Source organism: Balaenoptera acutorostrata, chromosome 16, assembly GCF_949987535.1.
Source record: "Balaenoptera acutorostrata chromosome 16, mBalAcu1.1, whole genome shotgun sequence".
Taxonomy (NCBI): Eukaryota; Metazoa; Chordata; class Mammalia; order Artiodactyla; family Balaenopteridae; genus Balaenoptera; species Balaenoptera acutorostrata.
The window spans coordinates 29,213,890-29,239,769 of NC_080079.1; the positions used below are offsets into that span (position 1 = coordinate 29,213,890).

A 25,880-nucleotide genomic window follows, 5' to 3' on the forward strand; every position below is an offset into this window, starting at 1 on the left:
TTAGATAAACCCCAGTATTATAGCAGGCTGCTGACAGATGCGTCCAACTTTGTTCAGGAAGAAGACATTGTTATTCTGGTCAGGAACAAACCTACCGTCTGTCCAGGAAGGAGAATCTGTCTCTATCTTCCAAGGCTTTCTGTTTATATAAACATCCTTGGAAATCTAATCTGGGACAAGAGCTGTCCCAAGTCATGTAGAAATGCCATGGAGAATTGATCTTCAAAAAGTTGCCTTTCTTGGGAATTCCCTGGCAGTCCAGTGGTTAGGACTCAGAGCTTCCACTTCAGGGGGCCTGGGTTCGATCGCTGGTCAGGGAACTAAGAATCCCGCAAGCCATGTGGCCAAAAAAAAAAGGGGTGCCTTTCTTTATTTATAGTCTTATTAATAAAAAAAAAAAACTACTGAACGGTCTCTAAAAAAATTAGCACCCAATATATATTTTTCCAATAAAATAAAATAGAAAATATCAGAATGTACTATAAATAATAACTACAGTTTTTTGAAACTTTTTTCCAATTCTTTGTATATGTATACTGAGTCACGATTTTTTTTTTAATTAATTAATTAATTAATTTTATTTTTGGCTGCGTTGCGTCTTCGTTGCTGCACGCGGGCTTTCTCTAGTTGCGGCAAGCCGGGGCTACTCTTCGTTGCAGTGCACAGGCTTCTCATTGTGGTCGCTTCTCTTGTTGTGGAGCACAGGCTCTAGGCTCGTGAGCTTCAGTAGTTGTGGCACACGGGCTCAGCAGTTGTGGCTTGCAGGCTCTAAAGTGCAGGCTCTGTAGTTGTGGTGCACAGGCTTAGTTACTCCACGACACGTGGGATCTTCCTGGATCAGGGCTCGAACCCGTGTCCCCTGCATTGGCAGGCGGATTCTCAACCACTGTGCCACCAGGGAAGCCCTGAGTCATGATTTTAAATGTACTTATTCATGTGGGTCATTGTCAAAATGTCTGAAGAACTATTATCTATTTCTTATAAACAAGGGAATTGTGTTAGTTACCTATTGCTGTGTAACAAATTATACTAAAATTTAGTGCCTTAAAACTAGAAACATGTTAGGTCACTTTCCTGTGGTTCAGCAATCTGGGAGTGGCTTAGCTAGGTGATTCTGGCTCAGGGTCTCTCATGAGGTTAGAGTCAGGCTGTTATCTGGACTGCTGTCATCTCACTCAGCTCATCAAGCCTCGGTTCCTTGTCATATGAGCCTCTTCACCATCTTCATGACCTCAGGACATGGCAGCTGGCTTTCCTCAAAGTGAGTGATCCAAGAGGAAGAGGAAGCTCAAGATGGGAGCCAGTGTTTTCTTTTTTTTTTTTAATTTATTTTTATTTTTGGCTGCGTTGGGTCTTCATTGCTGTGTGCGGGCTTTCTCTAGTTGCGGCGAGCGGGGGCTACTCTTCGTTGGGGTGCGTGGGCTTTTCATTGCAGTGGCTTCTTTTGTTGCAGAGCATGGGCTGTAGGAACACGGGCTTCAGTAGTTGTGGCACGTGGGGTCAGTAGTTGTGGCTCACGGGCTTAGTTGCTCCCCGGCATGTGGGATCTTCCTGGACCAGGGCTTGAACCCATGTCCCGTGCATTGGCAGGAGAAGTTTTAACCACTGCGCCACCAGGGAAGTCCCCCCAGTGTCTTCTGTAACCTGATCTCAGATACTACATACCATTGCTTCTGCCATATTCTGTTGGTCATACAGACCAGCTCTGGTGCCTTGTGGGAGGGGACATCCTATCACTTTGCTATTTTATTGGAATCATAGTGACAAGATGCTACCACAGTTCTAGCCATTCCACTACACACATCACAACATCTAGCAGAAGGAAAAATTGACCCTGCGTCGCTTAAGAGTAAGCAGCCTTTCCAGAGCCCCCTCACCAGAATTCCCTTTGTTTCTCATTGGCCAAAACTGGGTCACATGCATATGCCTACACAGATCACTAGAGAGGGGAGTAGGCTCATGATGTTGACTTAGGCTAGGTGGTGTTGACCTGACTCACCTGGGAGAGAAATGGACATAAGAACAGTCAGGGCTCTGCCCTCCTGCAGGAATGGCTGTGGGATGTTAGGTGATGGTGCAACTTTGTTAACGTTTCTCCAGTGTTTATTGTACTCCACACACCCTTTCAAGGTATGTCAAGCTTTATCACACTTGTTGCCTACAACAACCCTATGAGGTTTAGCTGCTATTAATCTTACTTTACGGATAGGAAACTGAGACTTAACAGCGGGAAGTAATTTGCCCAGGGTCACATGGCTAGTACTTGATGGGACTGACATTCAGACTCAGGTCTTTTCTGTCATCTCTGCATATGCTGTTAAATTCTGTACAGAACAGCTGCAAGAGAAACTGAAGCCTGGGGTCCTGCTCTCAGTTTAATTGGAGAGGTCAGAGGTCAGGGAGGTTGAAGAAGGAGAAGCACACATTGTTTAGAGGTAGCCATGGTGACCCCATTTTTATAGGGGTCACCGTATAAAGCATAAAAGCCAATTTATAGGATTTCATAAGGCACTTGAAATAAGTATCTGTAGGTCATTAATTTGAATTATGAAAGAAATGAGAGAAACTGATTGGTATCTGAAAGGAATTAATTATTAATCAAACTTTTTTTCAATTTATTTTATTACCTGTGTATTATGACAACAATAAAAGAGGAAATGAAAACAGAATATCCATAATCTCACCCCCATACAATATCAGCTGTTTATTTTTGTTTTTCCCTTCCCTTTCTTGTCCCAAGACAACCGAGGATTTAGGTAGCAGACTGAGATGAGCTGAAGGCATGTGGAGGATGGGGGAGGAGAGGGCCTAGGAACCGGTCGGCTCAGAGCTTTACAAGGAGGGACAGTGTGCAGTGACCGTGCTATGCAATAGGCGAAGCCGAGGTTGGATGAGAGCACCAGCCTGGGGGCTCCAGTCTTGGTCCACCAGGAGGCCAGGCAGTGCATTCAGTGGGGAACTAATAAAGGACAAGGTTTTGAATGTCTGATAAGGGAAGGTTCTGAGAAGTCAGGGAAGGCAAATTAAAGCTTCGCTGAGCCACTAGCAAAGGGCAGATTGACATGAATTGCATAAGCAATGTTTTATTTTGCCTAAGTTTAATTTATTTTAATATATAATACATATTTTATTATATATATGTGTATATTTTAAATGTAACTTATTTTTAATACATTCACGTGGCACAAAATTTGAAAGGTACCAAGAACTGCTTAATGAAAACTCTTCTGTCCACTGCCACCTAGCTCTTCTCAACCAGAGGCAACTAATGTTACCAGTTTTCTTTTTTTTTTATAAATTTATTTTATTTATTTATTTATTTTTGGCTGCGTTGGGTCTTCGTTGCTTTGCGTGCGCTTTCTCCAGTTGCGGCGAGCGGGGGCTACTCTTTGTTGCGGTGCGCGGGCTTCTCATTGCGGTGGCTTCTCTTGTTGCGGAGCATGGGCTCTAGGCTTGCGGGCTTCAGTAGTTGCAGCATGTGGGCTCAGTCGTTGTGGCTCGTGGGCTCTAGAGCACAGGCTCAGTAGTTGTGGCACACGGGCTTAGTTGCTCTGTGGCATGTGGACTCTTCCCGGACCAGGGATTGAACCCGTGTCCCCTGCATTGGCAGGCGGACTCTCAACCACTGTGCCACCAGGGAAGTCCCCACCAGTTTTCTTATATCTCCTTCCAGAGACAGTTTATCATAACAACAATTACATATGTATTTCTTGACCCTGGTCCCCCATCCCCATTTTAAAAATTTATATAAACAGTAGCATACTATTCAAACTGTTCTGCACTATGCCTTAATTCCCCTTTTAATAAAAGTATGCCTTCCAAGCAGTTTTTATGACCCAGGAATAAAAATGGAAAAATATACAGTGAGGGGATAACTTGGTGAAAATCCAGGGTAATCCAGGATGCTGGAGAAAGCATCATTGAATTAATTTATAGGCCTGATTGGAGAAGGATTCTAGTTACAGCCAGGACAGGGTCCACAGGGAAGGAGAGAACGGTAGGTGTTCAGGGCTTGGATGATTTAGAAGACGAGGAGGTTGAGATGAGGAAGAAGTACCAGGAGACTCTGGATATGTAGTAATATCAAAGGAACTGGCTTTTTTATTATTTTAAACATGTCCCACAGAAAGAAATACATTTTACCTAATGACCAGGATACATGTTTGTGTGTGTGTGTCTGTGCTTACTTTTACTATGTTCAATGTTTTCTGTTATTTTCTTTTCTATTCCATTTTATTTCCTCAAAAATGTGCTGATCATACCCATAAAGTAGATTCCATGACCCATTCATGAGTTTTGACCCAAATTTGAAAGACACTGTAAATTAAGTCGTAGCTTTGTTAGTTTGTAGTTGATTTAGAAGAGTCACCATCAGGGAGGGTAAAACCCATGAATGGAGGAGGGTGCAGAGTAACCGGTGTGAGAGTGAAGGTTCTGGGAGTGCTGGTGGGGAATGGATACGAAGGGGAGAAGACAGGCAAATACCGGATGGTGAAACTGGATAAAGACATTGGTGGCTCAGGGATTCCAAAGTGGCCCTGAAGGTCAAAAGGAAGCAGCCCCACTCTTAACTCCTGTGCCTGTTGAGTCACAGGATTAGACAAAGAAAGGCTGCCAGTTGGACAGCAGCGCGAGTGTGGTTTGTATGGACACAGTCAAGGCTGTCTTTTGGAAGTAGCTATAATTAAGGAAATACATTTCATTTAAATAGAAAGTGCTCTGCACAAGAATAGGGAATTCCATAGGACACAATATGGAAGGAACAGAGGTGACCTTGTAGAGAAAGGGATGGGGTTCCCTGAGGGGAGGGGTTTATGCCCAGAGCGGCTGGGAGAAATAGTTATAGGGGAAGCAGTAAGTAGGGCCATATTTTGAGGGAGGAGCTCAAGGATGAGAGGACGTTGTCTTTTGGGGAGCAGTGCAAGCTGAAGAAGGAAGGACCAAGTACACAGAGGGAAGAAGGGCAAGAGGAAGAGCAGTTTTAACAATTCAGGGACTCGGCACATTCAGGCAGCTGATCTAAATGAAATTGCTCCGGGGAAGCTTGCTTAGGAATTGCTCCTATGCCCAAATGGTGTAGACCAGGGCTCCATGAGTAGATTTCAAGTAGTCCACCAACTTGTATAGAAGTTTCTTTATTTATAACAGAAATTCAGCATTGATTTAAGGTATGACTGTAGGGAACAGTGACTTTGTCACCAACTGAAGTCACATGCTCATATCACATTAAGTTGTTGCAGTATCTCGAAATTCCAGCAATGACCAGAAACAACACGTTATACCAGTTTCTTGTGTCACTAATCATACTTTGAATTATGGTGATTATTAGATTCATTGCTATGTTTTGCTATTCAGTGCTTTATGAAGAAGTACATATATTATTATATCATAGATTCAGGGGGTTTTATATTTATATAATATATTATTAATATATTAATTTATATATTAATTTATATTATAAATTAATATATTTATTAATATGATAAACAATAGTCCTGTGTATTTACGTGCAAAGAAAAGGTTGGAAGCTGCTGCCGTAAAAGGATCTCTTCACCCCTGTGGAGATTTGGGGCTTAGAGAGCTGAGGGGTCTTTACAGGTTCTGATCACATGCCTATATGGAGAGTACTTGCAAATGCCTTACTCTGCCTGACAAAAAAGGGACTGGACTCTGTTTCAGGGACCAGCTGTGTGTGTGTGCATGCACGTGTGCATGTGTATGCGTTCTGAAAAATAAATACATGGATGAGATAGTTCTCTTAAATTTTGCTTTAAATAAGTAGAATTTTAAGCTATTACATGGAAATTTCATATTAATTTGAAGGATAGTCTTATTCTCATTTCTTGTGATAGGATTATCTGGTATTAAAGTTTGGTTATATACCTTCCATTTAGTATGGTGAGAAGAAAGTTACTAAAAAACACTGTATGTTTGTGTATATTCCAAAGGACCGGTGTTTCTTGATCACCGAGATGAGCTTGAAGGAACATACAAGGTTTATTGCCAGAATCATGATGAGGCCATCTCATTGCTGGAAATATATGAGAAGGATGAGAAGATCCAGAAGCATCTTCAGGACTCCTTGGCAGATCTTAAGTAGGAGTTTTGAGCACTTCATTCCATCATAGCTCTTTAGTTCTGCCTTTTGGAAGTCACTCCCATGTCTATGTCTAGACTTCTTATAACATCTATGGATCTATCATATTTTAAACATAAGTGATACATTATTGTAGGTCCTGTTATGTAACTTGCCTTTTCCTATTCTATATCTTGGAAATCTTAAGTAGCTTCCTGCTTGTAGTTTTATCCATTAAAATCACTTTTATCTATACACACAAAGTATTAAGTTAGCATTTTCAGGTAAGAAGCTGCCAGGAAGATAGTTTGGTCCAAAAGAGAAAAGGTAAGAAGATAAAGTCAGTTATTCTTGACCATCAGGTGAGCGTCTCCTGTCTTAGGGAGGTAGGCTATAAGGATATAATATATGCCTAAGTAGGTCAAAGTGAAGTTAAGGGCTTATTGACTTTTTTCAATAGACTAGATATGCCACCATAGACATTCACAATTCCCCTTCTATCCCATGTGGTTTTTGTCTGCCCAGCTAATAGGCATTAGTTGGACTAATATGTTCTGAGAGGAATGTGAAAACCAGCATCAGTATTTTCTTTTAATCAGCTGTTTCTTCTTTTCATGCTCACTGCCCTGTAGGAGCCTGTACAATGAATGGTAAGTTCTTGCCACTTGATGCAGAAGCTCGTTTCATTATTTTCTTCCTTTATAGACAGAAACCTAGAAGTAGACCTGCCTTGCTGTATTTTCCTCCTTAGCACTTACCACCAAATGACACTTCATATAATGTTTGTTTGATTATTGTCTGCCTCTTTCCACCAGGGCAGGGACTTTTTTGGGTCACTACTAAATCCGCAGCACCTAGAACACTGCCTGGTGTTTATTAGGTGCCCAGTAAATGTGAATGAATGAAGTTGGGAAGTAGGGTGAAAGAACGGAGCTATATTAGGAATAACAAATACCACCTGTAGGCCCTGTGTTATTGACAGTTGACTGAAGTCTCTGTTTTTCCTTTTCTTGAAGGGGATGCACAAATTATATTAACCTGGGCTCCTTCCTCATCAAACCAGTGCAGAGAGTAATGCGCTACCCACTGCTGCTGATGGAGTTGCTGAATTCCACCCCCGAATCCCACCCAGATAAAGTGCCTTTAACCAATGCAGTCCTTGCAGTCAAGGAAATCAACGTTAACATTAATGAATATAAACGTCGAAAGGACCTGGGTAAGAAAAGCATACTTGCTGAAAAGGAGGTATACCCTTGAGAATGTTCTCCTTCTCAAAAGAATTAATTACTTCACCAGAGGTGGACAAGCACATGGTAGGTAATAGGGCTGTGGTGAAGAAATGGTAATAGAATTTGGGGAAAATGAGATAATGAAAGAAAAAAAGCAGTGATAATAATAAAAGCACAACCATGCATGTTGGAAATAAGGCATCTGTGATAAAGCTTATAGCAGTGAGTCTTTCCTAAGAGATATAAAGACCGATTAGAGAATGGCTGATCAGGAGAGTTCCTTCAAGCATGAGTGATTGCCTTCTCAACTCATTGAAAGCAGTCCTTTTCAAGCCACGCTTCTATGTGTTTGCTCCGCACGTCTGGTTGGATATTTTAGTGTTTCCAGTCAAGCTAGAACTTTTTTGTCTTCTTTCAGAAGACCCGGCTTTGCCCGCCTCCTTGGTGCCATGAGTCCTGCCTCTGGTCTGTGCCCCTCCCCTCCCCCACAGAACTGTGCAGTCAGTTGCCAAACACCCTCTCTTTCTTTATAATATAGAACAAACTGAGCCATTTTTTTTGTCTCATCAAATCTCTTGTCGAGGCTTTGATTTTGAACACTCAATGAGTAGAGCATGGTGACCATGCTAAACTGATTTATCATTCATATCCTCAAAGAATCTATAATATAACCTCTTTGCCTGTCTCTCCACTATTCTCTGTGTTTATCTAAAATCATTTTCCCCTTCTGCTTCAGCCATGTCACCCGTGTTTAATGTTGACTGTGGATGTTAAAGCTCTCTGGCCATCTAGCCCTTTGTCTTGGTTCGTATCTCCTCATGTAATGTCATCTTCATCTCCTACAACAGTAAAGTGTGCCTTTTTGCTACCACCCAGGCTTCCCTTGCTACCCTTTTACTCTTATTTCCAGGCTTTTCTGAAGACTGTGCCTGATGCATGACACATAGATTAATCAAACAACTCCTGCATAGCATTTCACTATGTGAGACGATTGGATATAAATATCTCACTTGTATATGAGACCATTTAAGGTGGTCTTATAAGTCAGGTACTGTTACTTTCTACATCTTATTGGAAAGGAAAATGGGGCTCAGAGAAGTGGCTTATTCAAGGCCACACCTTTTTTTTTTTTTTTTGCCCGTACCACATGGCTTGCAGGACCTTAGTTCCCTGACCAGGGATTGAACCCAGGCCCCGGCAGTGCAAGTGCAGAGTCCTAACCACTGTACCACCAGGGAATTCCCTAAGGCCACACCTTGAGGAAATGACAGACCCAGGCACTGAACTCAGAGGTTTCCTTGACTCCAAATCTTAGGCTCTGTTCCTTACACCTCTGCGACCTTCTTTCCTCGTCTCTAACCTTCTCCAGTCTGCGCACAGTCTCTGCTGTTCTCCAGGTATCCGATCTGTCCATAAATGGTGATTTGGATTAATGTTTTGTGTACTCAGTTATAAGCTCATTGAAAACAAGCACTAGCTCTAGTTTGGGTTGTTAGTCTCGTTTGTGGTCTGTCCATGCTCAGAAGAGGGCTTTCTTCACTCACCAATTTGACTCACTCCCCAGTCCTCAAGTACCGAAAGGGTGATGAAGATAGTCTCATGGAGAAAATTTCCAAACTGAACATCCACTCCATCATCAAGAAATCCAACCGGGTTAGCAGTCACCTGAAGCACCTCACCGGCTTTGCCCCACAGGTGAGGTTCCTGCGCTTGAAGGTTCAGCCTGTCTTTGGCTGCTTTTCAGGGCTCCACGGGGCAACCTGCATGGTGTGAATTGGCAAGATTCCCCTCTTAGTACCTCCCCTGGTGTTTGCTAGCTGGTGGATACAGGAACCTGCAGCTACTGTTTATTTAAATCCATCCACCCAACCCTCCATCCGAGCCTTGGTGAGCTGCTTACAGTGTGTATAAAGGCAAATCAGGAGGCCAGATCGGTCACCATGTAGTAGTTATCATGGTTTTAGACACCCATAAGGAGCTTATAATCTATTTGGGGAGACGAAATTAAAATTGTAGACATGTTAAGCTAGAAGGGATTTAAGAGATCACCTTGTTCAACACCATATGTCACACATGAGGAAATGTAAAGTCTAAGGTTTGAGTGATTTGTAAAACAGTTATCAACAGAGTAGATCCAGTATCCAGACTTCATGCACTGAACCATGTGTATGTGATACAGTCAGTGGAAAATACCAGCTAAAGAATCAGTTGCTAAGCTTAGTAGTTTGTTCTTTACACGCTGTGGTACTTAAGAAAACTGGAGCTCCATGAGAGTGTGCTTCATGTTGGCAAGAGATTTAATCTGAGCCTTAAAGGAGAGGGGCAGGTTTGGCATAGGGAGAGAGGAGGGCAAACCAGGCAAGGCAACAATACTGATGAAGCAAACAGCCTGACCAGCGAAGGGTTTCCATCAGGAACAGAGGGGGTCAGTTAGAGCCAGGAGGGCCTGTGTGTACTTAGGAGCTCTGTCAAATCCAATTCAGCATGATTCAGGGAAACATCAAAGGCTTAAAATTTAAACAAAAGATGCTTTTAAGAAAGATGCTTTTGCCAATAAGATCTACTGAGGAAGAGTCCCAATTTGCTAACAGCACTTATTTATTTTGAACAGATTAAAGATGAAGTATTTGAAGAAACAGAGAAAAACTTCCGAATGCAAGAAAGATTGATCAAATCTTTTATCCGAGACCTGTCTCTCTACCTCCAGCATATCCGGGTGAGTAAAGACATCACTCTCATTAGAATCACATACAGTGGGGAATTCCCTGGTGGTCCAGTGGTTAGGATTCGGTGCTTTCACTGCTGTGGGCCTAGGTTCAATCCCTGGTCAGGGAACTAAGATCCCAGCCAAAAAAAAAAAGAATCACATACGGTGTATTTCCATCCGCTCTCCTGTTCATCCAGCATATTGCTTAATGAATGTGGAATAACCTGGACTCAAATGACCAGTATGCCATGACAAACTTTTTATTGGGATTCTTACAGATATAAATACTGAACGAATATCCTTCTGTTATTGTTTTATTTATTTATTTGGTTGCACCAGGTCTTAGGTGCAGCAGGCAAACAAGTTTTGGCTTGCCAGCTCCTCCTTAGTTGCGACACGTAGGCTCCTTAGTTGTGGCACACGAACTCTTAGTTGCGGCATGCATGTGGGATCTAGTTCCCTGACCAGGGATCAAACCTGGGCCCCCTGCATTGGGAGCGTGGAGTCTTAATCACTGTGCCACCAGGGAAGGCCCTCTTACAGGTTATTTAAAAGTTAAACAGCGTCAGAAGATCAGCACTGTTGTATTCATAGTAAAGGGACCTAGCTCTTTCCTCCCTCTCTTTCGATCTTCATCACCCTTTTTTCCCACTGTCTTCTGTACCCAGTTATAGAAGAAGCACTTGTGACAGTTCATTTTGTCAAAATCATTTTGAAGATCAAATAGTAAGAGAATGGTTCTTGTGGGGTGTGCTTCCTAATAATAATATTTATTTACAACTGTACATAGGCCTCTAAGGTTGTTAGAGCCACAGATCGGTCTAGAGAGTTGGAAGAACTTGGGAGATCAGGCAGGCCCTGGTCTTCCTTCCCTCAGGCAGTGCTTCCTTCATGAAATCAGAACCAGGACGAGAATCCTTTCTCTTAATACCTGTAATTTCTCTGTTGATTTAATAGAAAAGTGTTTATATAAGTATACCATATACCCCTGTCCCTCACACAGGAAAATCTCATCCCATGAAACAAATAATTTCCTTTAAAAGAGATACTTTGCTTTTTAAAAATCATTATTGTTATTATTATTATAATTTTTTTAAAATTTATTTATTTATTTATTTATTTTTGGCTGTGTTGGGTCTTCGTTTCTGTGCAAGGGCTTTCTCTAGTTGCGGCAAGCGGGGGCCACTCTTCATCGCGGTGCGTGGGCCTCTCACTATCGGCCTCTCTTGTTGGGAGCACAGGCTCCAGATGCACAGGCTCAGTAGTTGTGGCTCACGGGCCTAGTTGCTCCACGGCATGTGGAATCTTCCCAGACCAGGGCTCGAACCCGTGTCCCCTGCATTGGCAGGCAGATTCTCAACCACTGCGCCATCAGGGAAGCCCCCTATTATAATTTTTTAACTAAGTAAAATGGTACAAAATTCAAAAACTACCAAAGGGATAAGTATAAAGTAAAAGTAACTCCTCCCCCTCCCCTGTCTCCTAGTCACCTATAGAGGCGGACACATCTATCAGATTCTTCTGTCAGAGATATGTGTGTGAGGGAGAGAGAGAGACACACATGCACTGTTGAGCATCTTGGGTTTTGCATTTTGGAAATCATTCCATATTTGCACACACAGAGCTGCCTTGTTCTTTTTTACAACTGCATAGTATTTAATTGTTATGGACATGCCATAATAAATTTAACTAGTCCCCATCGATGGATGTTTAAGTTGTTGCAAAAAATTAGAAACATTGGCAGAAGAAATATCCTTGAACATAGATCATTTTTCTGATCTATGCGAGTATATCTGAAGGCCAGAGTACTAGATTTTCTGAGCCAAATCATGTAGCAATGCAAATTTCATAGATATCATACCAGTGAAAACTCCCCACCAGCAATGTATGAAACAGTTTCCCCATCCCTTGCTAACATACAGTGTTATCAAAATCAAAATGTCTTATCTTTGCCTGCAAGAAAGGTAAAAATCGCTATTTTAATATAGTTTGAATTTACATTTCTTATATTATGAATGAAGTTGAGGATATTTTCGTATGTTTAAATCATTATATTTCTTTTTCTGTGATTTGTCTATATTTGGGGGCACTTATTTATTGATTTATTGTTCTTTTTCTTATTGACTGGTAGCACCTTTGTATATGTTGAAGAAAAGAGCCCTTCTTCTGAGATGCTGGCTTACAAATACCCCCTGCCACAGTTTGTTGACTTCTGCATTTGCTTAAAATGTTTTCTCTGTGCAGAAGAGTTTTATTTTTGTGTAGTCTAACTAAACTTTTATGGTTTCTTAGTTCTGTGTCATACTTTAAAAGGTCTTTCCCATTCCAAGATAATTTTAAAAAGATGTCCTATGTTCCAATACTTTTATCATTTTATTTTTTTATATTAAAGTCATCAATACAGCTGGAATTTACATTAGTATATACGGTTTGAGGTAGGAATCCAACTTCTTGTTTTTTATCTAGTTATCTGTCATTATCATTTATTGAGTATAACCCACTGATTTGAAGTGCTTCCGACACTTCTTTTAAATAGCAAACTCTCTCCCTTCATGTTTTGAAAATGTGATCAAGTAAAAATGAGGGCTTATAAGACTTTCCAGGAACACATTGGCTTAAAGTGAGAGATTTGACCAAGTATGGTTCCCTTGCCTTAGGACTTTACCCTACAATTCCTCTAATTTTGATATCTCCCTATTGGCTGTTTTCTCCCCATGTTATCTAAATGTGTAGCAAGTATACACCTGAGCACCCAACTCTTAAAAAGACTTGTCTCCCTAGCAATGGGTGACAGCCCTTGGACGGGCAGGTCAGTTTGGTTCTGACTGCTAACTGCTATCTAGGATGAATGACGGAGGCTAGAAGTTCTGTCTGGTCTTACCTGTGTTTGTAACTGGCTGCAGGAATCAGCATGTGTGAAGGTGGTGGCTGCCGTGAGCATGTGGGATGTGTGCATGGAGAAGGGACACAGAGACTTGGAACAGTTCGAGAAGGTGCATCGCTACATCAGTGACCAGCTCTTCACAAATTTTGTAAGTGACTCTTCAGCCCACTTTTTTCAGGTTGAGCCTCTTCCCAGGGTTCTCTCTAACATCCAGCTCATGGAAAAGTTAATTCCATAGAAACACACTTCCATGGACCAGGACTCCTAGTGTCCTTTAGCTAAGTTCATATCAGAATTTTATATTCAGAACCTGACTTTCAATCAGCTGAAAGGACAGATAGGACCTGCATGTATGCAAATAGATTTTTTTATAGCTTGTGATCAGCCCAGTTTCAGGGGACAAAGGAAAACCAGGAAATTTAATCTGGTATCACTACTGATAACTGATCAAAAGAAAACAACTAAAGAACTAATAACTTAAAATGGAATATTTATGCATAGTTAAGAGATCAACAAATAGATTTTTGAAATGGCACAAACTATTTTGTAAAGACTACTAAATGCCAAATTGCTTGGGAAATTCTAAATATATATTCTACATATATCTCCTGAGTAGAAATGGGTGGGCTTTGATAGTTTCTTGGAGATCTCTGGATGCTTGAAGCATCTTTAGAAAACATTGGGGGAACTTGGGGGGAACATACAGTTATTCTAACAGTAGCATCTTATTAAAAGTAATTTACTAAGCACCTATTTGTGTTCTTTTGTGTCAATATTGTGCCCTCTATGTCTATCCCTCTAGAAAGAATTAGACAAAAACTTTTGAAAAGTGAAAACAGATTATTACTAAGTAGTTATGAGTAGAAGAGGTATGATGGGTGTGTGAAAGTTTCTCTACCCCAGATTTATGTAACAACTAAATCTTTTTTTAAATTTATTTTTTATTGATGTATAGTTAAATTACAATGTTATGTTAATTACTTCTGTACAGCAAAGTGACTCAGTTACACATATATATGCATTCTTTTTTATATTCTTTTCCATTATAGCTTTTTAATTTTTTTTACACCAAAGAAAAATTTATTAAAGTATAGATTACTGGTTATTTAAAAATACACGAGAAAAGACATACGAAGGCATTATCATACAACTGATTTCTAAACTCAATACTTTTGAAATACAAAACCATGATCATTACCCCCAAAAGTCAGTTTGAAACAAATTGATTTTTAAGTTGGTATTATAATTGTTTTCACTCAATTTTGCTTACAAACATTACTAGGTTTTTCAGTTTCGTCACATATCAGAACTTTTTTTGACATGTTTACTTCTCAAAGTAGAATATAGTTATTTCTTGCAAGTAATGTCAGCAACTATAGAAAGCTTCTCTTAAGTCACAAGGATTCAATATGGTTGCTGCTTTGGAAATAGTTACCATTCTGAGTTATCTATACTAAGACTCATGTATTGACAGGCAAAATATTAATGGGCAAAGTATGGAGATTGAGAGCAGGAGGACTAAGAAAAGATATCTTTTACTGCAGACCTGCTAAAAAAAGACTCCATTATTTACTCTGATAGTATTGCTAGAGAAGCAGTTTTCTGCCAGATCACAGGTTGGCTATGTAGTTGTCCATTTTAAATTTCCATCGCTAAAGAATGGCAGACTTCAACAATTAGATTGCTCAACCAAATAAGCAGAACTTTAAGTTACCATATACTTTAATTACGAGCAATAAATTATTTTCTTAATTGGTTTAGCAGCCTTGTATCTGGAAAGGCAGCAAAACCCACTTTGTTCCAAAATTAGAAGGCCGACTCAGAGGCTGCTTCTGAGATGCCTAACTATCTTCTATCATCAATCAGTCATGAAGGTGGACCTTCATGAACTCAGTAACTTAATAAATGTAAAAATGAACTCATCTATCAACACAGTGTTGAGCCTGCAAAACCAAAAAAGTACATTCATAAGGTAGGAATTGGTTTGTATAAAACAAGAGGGTATATATCCTCTTATATAACACAAGAGGAATATGCATGGTAATAAAAACAATCTATAATAAACTTGTAAAGAAATGATTCTGGTTTACATGTAACTCTGCTTAAACTGACAATGACTGAATGACTAAACATTTTCTTCTCCTAACATAATGCCCATTCATTATAAGCTAAGCTGGACTCAGTTTCTTATAAATCTCTTATTTCCTTGGATTTATCTACTACACCCTTACTTTATAGCCATTTAACTTATAAGCTGGGCCTGCCCAGCCTGCCTGTAAAGCCCCTCTTCAGAAGGATACCAGATGCATTAAACAGAGGCATCTTCTTGTAAGAATCTGCACTTCAAAACAGCATATGAAGAACCAGCAGTTGGCTCTCCAATGTAGCTACCTCTCATTTCACATTATCACAGAAACAGTGCAGTTTACTAACCACTCCTTCCTTACAGAAAACTCAGTAGCTGTAAAAATTTTTGTTCATTTCAGAACACATTTCAATACTTATTAATTCCAGAGATCTGAACACCATGTAGCTGTGGCATTTTGGAATTTAGCACACTCAGGAGCGAAGCTGTGTTTAAGATGAAGTGAGTTGGATCATACTTCGTATAGAAACTTGCCAGAAAATATAGAATTATTGGAGAAATTGTGAAAAACTTCCGTGAAGATGTAAACTGTACTCCATAGTCCAGTTGTTCCCAGAGTTAGGAGCCTCGCTTTACCCTGGTCAGGAGTTTCAAATGGTGTTCCTTTTACTGCATGCAGAAATACATACATGCCCAGATTATGTATAACATTTGTTAAGGTCCAAGCAACAGGAACACTGAAGAAGGGAATACTGAGTAAAACGATATGAAGCAAGCCAACTCCCAATGCATATGTCAGCCACATACCCCAGCTGTTCATTATACAGGTATTTGGATTCACCTCACTGTGGGCAACTCCAACATTCATGTTTGCGCCGCCGCCCCACTCCCGGCGGCTGGCTGGCTCGGAGCAGTATCAACTCCGCAGCAGCTGCAGGGCCGACGGCGGCATCTCCTCCATTATGGTTTATTGCAGGATATTGAATATAGTTCCCTGTGCTACACAGCGGGACCTTATTGTTTGTCCATTCTCTATATACCAGTTTGCATCTGCTAATCCCCAACTCCCAATCCAACCCTCTCCCACCTCCTTCCCCCTTGGCAGCCACCAGTGTATTCTCTATGTCCCTGATTTTGTTTCTGTTTCATAGATAGGTTCATTTGTGTCATATTTTATTTATTTATTTATTTATTTGTTTGTTTGTTTATTAATTAAATAAATTTATTTATTTTTGGCAGCATTGGGTCTTTGTTGCTGCACACGTGCTTTCTGTAGTTGCAGCGAGCGGGGGCTACCCTTTGTTGCAGTGCATGGGCTTCTCATTGGGTGGCTTCTCTTGTGGAGCACAGACTCTAGGTGCATGGGCTTCAGTAGTTGTGGCATGCGGACTCAGTAGTCGTGCTTTGCAGGCTCTAGAGCGCAGGCTCAGTAGTTGTGGCGCACGGGCTTAGTTGCTCCGCATCATGTGGGATCTTCCCGGACCAGGGCTCAAACCCATGTCCCCTGCATTGGCAGGCAGATTGTTAACCACTACGCCACCAGGGAAGTCCTGTGTCATATTTTAGATTCCACGTATAAGTGGTATCATATGTTATTTGCTTTGTCTTTTCTGACTTACTTCACTTAGTATCATAATCTCTGGTTGCATCCATGTTGTTGCAGATGGCATTATTTCGTTCTTTTTTATGTCTGAGTAGTATTCCATTGTATATATGTACCACATCTTCTTTATCAATTCATCTGTCAACAGACATTTAGGTTGTTTCCATGTCTTGGCTATTGTGAATAGTGCTGCTGTGAACATAGAGGTGCATGAATCTTTTTGAATTATGGTTTTGTTTGGGTATATGTCCAGGAGTGGGATTGTTGGGTCATATGGTAATTCTATTTTTAACAACTAAATATTAAGTTAAATTCAAGTTATATATAGACACATACACGTAAGTGATACCAGACAGATGGTCACAAATGGGTTGTAATGCAAACATCATGTTCATGTATGTAGTTTAGCATTTGTTATCAACTATGCAGCTATTTTGCACACTCTTTGGCGTGAGCAAATTGTTGGGTGAAGAGTTACAAGCTGAGAAGCTTTGTGGAATATGTGCGTACATCTGGTGTTGGATAAGCAGAACACTGTCGGATCTGCATGGGTTTAGCTCGTGCACCAGGAGCAAAGCAGGTGGTACAGGACATAACAAAATCCACCTGAAGAAAGTTTTGAGAATAACAAGTTCGGGACACTGAACACCGTGCCTTTCTCGTCCCCACAGAAGGAGAGGACAGAGCGGCTGGTCATCTCTCCCCTGAATCAGTTACTGAGCATGTTCACGGGGCCCCACAAGCTGGTGCAGAAACGCTTTGACAAGCTTCTGGACTTCTATAACTGTACAGAACGGGCAGAGAAGCTGAAGGACAAAAAGACCCTGGAGGAGCTGCAGTCGGCCCGGAACAACTACGAGGCCCTGAACGCCCAGCTGCTGGACGAGCTGCCCAAGTTCCATCAGTACGCGCAGGGCCTCTTCAGCAACTGTGTGCATGGCTACGCCGAGGCCCACTGTGACTTCGTGCGCCAGGCGCTGGAGCAGCTGAAGCCGTTGCTCTCGGTGAGGCCCGCCCTCCCCATGGAAAAGTAGACTTCCAAGTTCTCCTGGAGTTTTTCTGGGAATACACAGCCAGGTTGTCAGAGACATTATTAAACTAGGTAGATTAAGTATGTCACTAGGTCAGGCCTGTCGGGAATCAGAATTCTTGATCCCTTGATGGAGCCGGGGAACCCGTGGCCTTTAAATGGCTCTCCTTCCACCCTGAGAGATTCTGGAGGAGCCAGCCAGCTCGGGCTGTGGGCACTGGGCTGCGGTGTTGGTGGCTTACACTTGAGTTTTAGGGAGACTGTGCCAGTCCTGGGATCGTTCACGTGTGTTCTCTTCTTTCCTCTGTCTCTGCTCTCCCTGTGCATGGACTCCAGTTACTCAAAGTCACCGGCAGGGAAGGGAACCTGATTGCCGTCTTCCATGAGGAGCACAGCAGGGTCCTGCAGCAACTCCAGGTTTTCACCTTCTTCCCAGAGTCTCTTCCTGCCACCAAGAGGTCACTTGAGAGGAAAACTATGGACCGCCAGTCCACCCGAAAGCCATTCCTGGGCCTGGTGAGTGGAACTGGAGAGGCTCATATGGCCTGGTGGTTAAGGTGCGAATTCCCGAGTGAGGCCGCCTGGGTTCAGATCCCAATTCTGACAATGACTCACTCTGTGTCCTTGAGCAAGTGCTTCATCGGTTTCCTCATGTCTAAAACACAGATAATAGTTATACCTACATCATAGAGTTGTTTTGAGATTCAAATGAGTTAAAATATATAAAACACTTGGACATTGCCTGGCACTAGTTAGCATTATTCAAGTAAGCTATCATCATCATCATTATTATTATTAATATTGATGGACTCAGCTCTGTCTCTACAGATGAGCAATTTAATAGGAGTTTAAATATTTTATAATAATTGGAGAATAAAGGTTATTGAGTTCAAATCTATCATGCTCTCATTCATTCATTCCTTCACTCACTATCACTATGCACCACTAGTGTGCCTGCTGGTACAGGCTTCAGAATGCCCTCTGAAAAGCATTCTTGGATCCTATCCTATACAATGAAAGGAGTTAGTAAAGGATTAATATTAGTACTTTGATCAGTCAGAGGAACTGGTTTAAGGGTATGTTAATTCTGCCAAGCTCCCTATTTTTGATCATGTATTGGAAAAGGTGGTTATCTGATATACTGCCAAACAGTTAATGGCTGACCGCTTTTTAACCTGGAGTTATTTTCTTTTTGAACTCGATTCTTGCATATTCTGAAAAGTAGGATAAGATATACCAGATTATATGGGTTAAAAATCTAAAAGACTGCTGATTTATCTGTGCTTACAATATTTTTGCCCCATGTAATCCCATAGACATTAATTTATATGATCTAAAAGAGGGAATCAGATTTTTTAATCACGTTTACTTTTTCTTATTTTTATGAATATTATTTGTTTTTATAGATATGAAGTCCAGATAAGGAAAGTTTCAGTTGTTTAGATTCATACAGTAAAATACAAGAAGACCTACTCATATTACTTAGATATTTTGATTCTTTAGGTGGCACTTTAATCAAATATTTTTGTCACAGGATAACAGATATAAAACTAAGGGTGTGTTAAATTTTCTTACTACAAAGGCACCAAAACATGACCTAAGAGATTACGATTTTTACCTAGCCACGTGGTCTGACTCAGGCGCAAAGGCATCTGATGGGAGTAGGGAGCTGGCTGTCATTGCCTCCATTTCTGAGACTGACAGCATATGAGATTAAATACGGCTGCTGGGATAACAGCCAGGAAGGGGTTTTGATGATTATATTTCTTATATTGCCTTTCAGCCAAGTTACATGCTTCAGTCGGAAGAACTCCGGGCCTCCCTCTTGGCAAGGTATCCCCCTGAAAAGCTCTTCCAAGCAGAACGGAACTTCAATGCTGCCCAGGACCTGGACGTCTCACTTCTGGAAGGCGACCTGGTGGGCGTGATCAAGAAAAAGGACCCCATGGGCAGCCAGAACCGCTGGCTGATTGACAATGGAGGTAAGAACAGTAGACGACAGATTACTGTAACTCTAAATGAGGAAAGAGTGATTTGGACTGTGCCTGAATCCTGTGTAGGCCAGAGAAAAATATGAGAGTCTTCGATTAAAGGGAAAAGCAACCTTAAAATTTCTCTCCATCTCTAGAGAGTGTAATGCTCAAGTCATTACTGAAACAAAACCAGTCTTTGATTTTGTTTTTGTTTTTAAAAAATTCCAGAGGAGACTCCATTACTTACCTTGCAAGATCTTGCCTTGCTTTACCTTTACAGGCAGTGAATCCTGCCTGAAGGGTCCTTTGCCCTCTCGATCCTAACCTGAGTGAACCACAAGTTCTGTAGGTGTGTTTTGTGAGCGTATGAATTTAAAACCTGTAAGAAGGGGTTGTTTGCTTTTTGAGTCCCCCCCCTCCACTACCAGCAAACAATTTTACTTCATGACTATTTAGGGAACGACTTTAAAAACAGCTTACAGCTTTTTTTTCTGGTGGGAGTGGGGGTGGGGAAGGCATACAGAATTTTTTTTCAACGTACAAAGAATAATGCCTATCCATAATCCTTTTTCCACAATTCCAAAATCTGAAAAGCTTTGAAAAATCAGAGGGTTCTTTTTCAGAACTAATTTGCCAAAACCTGCCCTGATCTGAACTCATTTGGTGACAAAACCTGAACAAATGATGTGAGGCTGTTTATGATCATTACTTTTCCCTTTTGGTGTGACTAGTCATATACGTTTTGCTACAGAAACATGAATGGATTTGACTATAGGGTGTTGACCCAGACCCTGCTGGGGATATCATGAAATCTATAGTATACTTGATTACCTTTCCTGAATCCCAAAATCTGAATTCCAAAACACATCCGGCCCCGAGTGTTTTAGAAAAGGATTGTGGGCCTCTATAATAAACATCTATGTTCATACCACAAGAACTGAAAGTTTTAACATTTCTCAGTTTCTTTAAAAGTGTTGTGTGGATTTTTTTCTCCTCCCCCAGCCCCCTGTTCTGCTTACCCAAAATAATAAAGATTGAAATGGGAAAGGAAGGACAAAGGATGGGGCCCCCAGGGTGATGACAGGTGAGAGCCACTGATAGACAGATGAACTCCTAGTGAAGATCCAGGCTGTTTGAGCCCCCCCGTCCTTGGGGTTCTTCCTTATCTACTAAATCCTGGTGGGTAAAGTGGCAGCCAGAAGCTCACAGCATCAGCTTTTAGACCCTCCACCCCTTGGCATCTGCTCAGGGAACTCCTCCCCATCGCCCAGCAGATAGAACAAATGCAGGCTGGCCTTTTTTTTAGGTCCAGGAAACACTCTGAAGATCAAGACAGAGATGGCCCTTTCTCGAGTCAAGGTTACATACTCTGGGTCCCTGCCTTAGCAGATAATTCTTTCCTAATAAATATAACAATTTTTCCTATGGATTAGGGATCTCAATCCCTAATCTATGCTTAAAAGTTTTAGCTGAGGGCCCTTTCTGTCCTCATCTTAGGCAATTTATTGATATGAACATGTGTTAGATGTGTATTCTAACTAATATAAGCAGCTAGTTCTCACAGTATTCCCACCTCATTCCTAAACCAGGGACAGAGATTCAAGTGTGTGGTTGGAGAGGGCAGGGAGGCATAGCCGAGGGGCTCTGTCATGCTGAGGATGGTTTTTAAAATCCCTTTTTACCACACTCGATGGACAATTGAACACATCCTTAGTTAAATCTTCCCCTTAGCCTTTGCTCCCATGGTCTGGCCCTTCTGTTTTCTTCATCTGCTCACGCTCAGACATGTGGTCTGTGGTTGTTTATGTTACTGTCTCTTAATTCTCAGCAAAGCCCCTTGTCACTCACCTGTTGTGCAGTTGTAATAGGTGTGAACTGGCAGGAGGCCGCAGCATCTTGTCTCCACCACCCACACTGTGCCCTGGGATGGTGTCTGTTCTGTTTGTCTCTAGGGATCTTATTTTGTCTCACTATTGACCTTAAACCATAGTTTCTTCTCTCCTGATTTCCTCCACCCTCCTCCTCCCACGAAAAGCTCTTCGTGTTTGTTTTTCCTGCCCGCAGTCACCAAAGGCTTTGTGTACAGCTCCTTCCTGAAGCCCTACAATGCACGCCGCAGCCACTCCGACGCCTCCGTGGGCAGCCACTCCTCCACCGAGTCGGAGCACGGCAGCTCCTCCCCCAGGTTCCCCCGGCGGCAGAACAGCGGCGGCACCTTGACCTTCAATCCCAGCAGTGTGGCCGTGTCCTTTAGCTCAGGGCCTTCCCAGAAACAGCCTCCAGACACATCTTCACTGACGGAATTTGACCAAGGAACTCTCAGCGCATCCTTGAACTCAGAGAGCAGTCCTTCCAGATGCCCCTCGGACCCAGACTGCCCCTCCCAGCACGGGTCCTGGGACTCGGTAGACGCTGCCAGAGACCTTCACCAGCCTGCTCCCACTCTGAGGAGCTCCCGAAACCCCAGGCATCCAGAAATGGCTGGTGACTCCGTGCCAGGGCGAAACGGGCAGGGTAGAGACCTCGTAAAAGGATGTGCAAGAACAGCCCTGTCTCTGGATGACAGAAACGGACAGCTGGAAAACAGCGAGGCAGAAGGCAACCAGGTGAGTGTGGCCCGGGTACGGTGGTTACTGCGCCTGAGCAGATGCAGGTGATGCCCTCCCAGGAGTGGGCGTGTCAGAGGCCTACCCAGGGCCTGGGGGTGACCTGGAGATGGGCTCGCAGACAAATCCTTAAAGCAGTTGTGGAAACTCACTGCTGTAAGAGTGGGCAGCTCCACCCCTTCTGGGCCCTTCCCTGGCTGACTTCACAGGCTGTTGTGTCTTGGGGCATTTACAAGGTTTACCATGAAGCTTTTCCCACTCTTCCAGTGTGCTGATTTTTCCATAAAGTCTGCAGTTTAACTCGTCTACTTAGTTTTTTATTCAAATAACTATATGTTTATTTCTAGAATTCAGAAATAAAAGTCTGGCTCTGTTTCAGTTTTTCCTGTTCTTTTCATAATGGCCTGCTCTTGTCTTTGTATCTTAAACATTTTAAACCTACATATTTTAAAGCCACTTTCACATCCACAGCTGAGGAATCCCTGGCCACCTGCCTCTTGCCTTTGCTCACTTGCAGCAGTGAGTCTCTGTGTGTGTCTTACCTTCGTCTGTGAGCTCTCTGTGGTTCCGGTACAAACCACAGCCCAGGACGCACATCCCAGCTCTGGACCCACCAGCAGGCAGTTTTTCTAGACGTGATAAGGGAGGAAATGGCCCTTTCTTAGATTCTGACTTTGTGCAAGGAGCTCACTTCTAGCCTCATGAGCTCCAGTTCCTGAGCAGGTCCTAAACCCCAGCCTTCGGGTGTGTATTCATCCCTGTGCCCCTGTGGGCCTCATGACTTCTGATCACTGAATACCACCCTTGCTTTGCATGATAGCTTTGTTATGGGCACCTAGAGAGCATCCTTTCTTACTCTGAGGTTAGTTGTGTTTTTGTGTTTTTTTTTTAAGTTTTTTAAATTCAGAATTTCTGTGTTAGGGGTATGGAAGGGCATCCTCATGTCTCATCCATCTTCCAGGCTGACTGAAGTTTCTTTCACTCTTTAAGTCAACTCCGAAAGAGTAAAAATATGTGAATTTTGGTTTTCTTTAAATCTGCCCTGTTCATTAGGGTAGCCACAAGCCGTATGTAGCTATTTAAATTTAAGTTAGGTAAAATTAAACAAAATTTAAAATTAAGTTCTTTCATTTCACTAGGCATATTTCAAGTGCTCAATGGCCATGTGGCTAAGGGCTGCCATATTGCACGGTGCAGATACAGATGGTCCCCATCACCACAGGAAGTTCTGTTGGGCAGCTTTGCTCTAAGCTGTTTCCCATTTCCTAACTCACTTTCTCTTCCTCACACAGGTCTATTTTGCTGTCTACACCTTCAAGGCACGGAACCCAAACGAGCTGAGTGTGTCAGCCAATCAGAGACTCAAGATCCTGGAGTTTAAAGATGTTACAGGAAATACAGAATGGTGGTTAGCCGAAGTTAATGGGAAGAAGGGCTATGTTCCATCCAATTATATCTGCAAAACTGAGTACACCTGAACCTGTTCTGCCTCCCATTCAACCTTGCTGCCTTTGCTTCCTTCTGCTGAAGGCTCCTGGTGTCCACTGAGAGGGCGCCTGCTCTTGAGACACTGGCCCTGCCTGCATGGCTTAACCATGGCACACTGGGGCACAAGATAAGTCTTGCTCTCTTTGATTGGGTTGTCAACCTTGATGCTTGCTAGAATTTCTAGAATTTGAAATGGACCCTGGGGCTTGCAAGTGATTCAGTGACCGTGAGAAGAGAGGCCAATCCTGGGGTCAGCTTTTGGAAATGAGAAATCTCCAGTCAGAAGACCAGTGTCCAATATATGCTGGAAGCTGTGCTGTAGCATTTGAAGAAGCTGGCGTTGGTCGTGCCACACTGAGTTTGGGGTGGCCCCGTGCGCCGTGATCGACTGACCGGAAACTGACTTGGAGGAAAAGAGTTCTCTGGGAGCCCTTTCAGGCTGCGCCTCTGCATGTGGCAAGGAGTTTGTCGACCTTGTACCAAATCTGGTATTTTAAAACCTCAGTGTCTGGCACACATTCACACACACACTCCTTATTTCTAAAAGTCCCTAAAACGCTACCACATGTGATCTTTTTCTTATTTATTTCACTGCACTTCCAGATAGCTTGGGCAAAATTCAACTACTTTCTTTCTCCTTTTAAAAAATGTTTAGGGTCTTTCTTTAACTTGAACCTTCATCTGAAAGGTTCTCTTCCCGTTAGGTGCTATCCTCCACACCTTGCTGACAGTCATCTCTACTTTATATGGTCTGTGCGTGATACTGTCTCCTGGCCTCTCTCCCGAAGCTCAATATCTGATAGACTTTCCTAGGAGAACAGGATCAGAGCTCCCGCCATTTCATTAGAGGGATTCATTCTGCGATGGGCTGAAGCCACTCCAGCCTGCTGGGAGACTGGGTGCCTCTCCCCTTCACCCAAGCACACTGCTGTCCACAGATGCAGAAAACATAACGCGTGTGTCTTATTTGAACTCGGATAAGCAGTCCCAGAAGTAGCTTATCCTAGACTTGGAAATAAGCATTTTCTGTTTCATCAGCCCCCGTGCTTCAGAGACCGTGGTCTAAGCCAAACAGAATCTAAAGTGCCTGATTGTGCCTCCCTCCGCCTCAGGAAGATATTTACTAATCCTAACACTAAGAATCTCCCCCTGAAGTTTCTATTTGAGCAGGGCTCTGATTCTTAAGGTCCGCCCCAGATAGAAAGCCTACCTTGGAACAGGAAACCGTGAATTTTGTCTTTTAAGAAAGGGAATTAAGAACAGCCTTACAGACCTTGCTCCTCCAAATGCACCTTTGCCTTAAAGTTATGATGAATTGGGAGACACCTGTGAACTCCTTGGCCCCCCGAGTCTGCTGGTTGGTCAGAAGGAAGCAACGCAAGAGTCTCTTGTGAATAGTGTTTATATCTAGAGATGTTTATATTTAAGTAGTTATTTTATAAATAAAAGCATTTCTAAGGGCCATGAGTATGTTTTCTTGACTTCCCTCCATGTTTAGCCTGAACCTTCTCGCGTTTCTGGGGGTAACTTCTTGACAATTCAGTGATGCTCAGATCCCAGGAGATGGGAGAGACAAACTGAAGAAACTCAGGTCAAAAATTCATTTTGTCGGGACTTCCCAGGTGGCGCAGTGGTTAAGAATCCGCCTGCCAGTGCAGAGAACACGGGTTCGAGCCCTGGTCCAGGAGATCCTACATGCAGCAGAACAATTAAGCCCGTGCGCCACAACTACTGAGCCTGTGCTGTAGAGCCCGCAAGCCACAACTACTGAGCACGTATGCCACAACTACTGAAGCCTGCACGCCTAGAGCCCGTGCTCCGCAACAAGAGAAGCCACCACAATGAGAAGCCCACACACTGCAACAAAGAGTAGCCCCTGCTCGCCACAACTAGAGAGAGCCTGCGTGCAGTAATGAAGACATAGCCAGAGATAGATAAATAATTATTTTTTAAATATTCATTTTGTCAAATATAATTTCAGCAGAATCACTCTATACTCAAAATATGTCTGTGCTGCAGGCCTCTTCATTAAGCCATTTCCTATGATAAAATCCTAGCAAAACAGAAAAGCTGGAATCTTGAAGAGGTAAGTATTTCCCAGCCATTACAGATGTGGAAACTGATGCACTAGTGATGAACTAACAAGTCCACACAGCAGCTCAAGCCAGATGGGGGGTGGGAGGGGGAGAATTAGCAGG

At 42.5% G+C, this 25,880-nt stretch overlaps 1 protein-coding gene, 1 non-coding gene and 1 pseudogene across 4 annotated transcripts in view; 1 reads left to right on the top strand and 2 right to left on the bottom strand.

Annotated features, from left to right (window-relative positions):
- DNMBP (dynamin binding protein) overlaps nt 1-25,228 on the top strand; it is a 117,268-nt gene extending 92,040 nt beyond the window's left edge. For 2 of the 3 annotated variants that reach the window (XM_007187375.2, XM_057531102.1), the window contains exons 7-17: nt 5,949-6,096; nt 6,709-6,726; nt 7,093-7,292; nt 8,870-9,000; nt 9,917-10,021; nt 12,916-13,044; nt 17,257-17,589; nt 17,952-18,131; nt 19,399-19,597; nt 21,653-22,194; nt 23,487-25,223. In XM_007187375.2, coding sequence (XP_007187437.2) covers nt 5,949-6,096; nt 6,709-6,726; nt 7,093-7,292; nt 8,870-9,000; nt 9,917-10,021; nt 12,916-13,044; nt 17,257-17,589; nt 17,952-18,131; nt 19,399-19,597; nt 21,653-22,194; nt 23,487-23,672 — 2,171 coding nt within the window. In that variant the 3' untranslated portion in view covers nt 23,673-25,223. Of the gene's footprint in view, nt 1-5,948; nt 6,097-6,708; nt 6,727-7,092; nt 7,293-8,869; nt 9,001-9,916; nt 10,022-12,915; nt 13,045-17,256; nt 17,590-17,951; nt 18,132-19,398; nt 19,598-21,652; nt 22,195-23,486 lie in introns of all 3 variants that reach the window. The other variant, XM_028167774.2, reaches the window with a different exon arrangement.
- TRNAA-UGC (transfer RNA alanine (anticodon UGC)) lies at nt 8,472-8,543 on the bottom strand. Its single transcript has one exon. It is a non-coding gene; the product is annotated as a tRNA-Ala (tRNA).
- Nucleotides 13,864-16,066, bottom strand: LOC103018881 (ORM1-like protein 1; annotated as a pseudogene).
- Nucleotides 25,229-25,880: the final 652 nt, after the last annotated feature.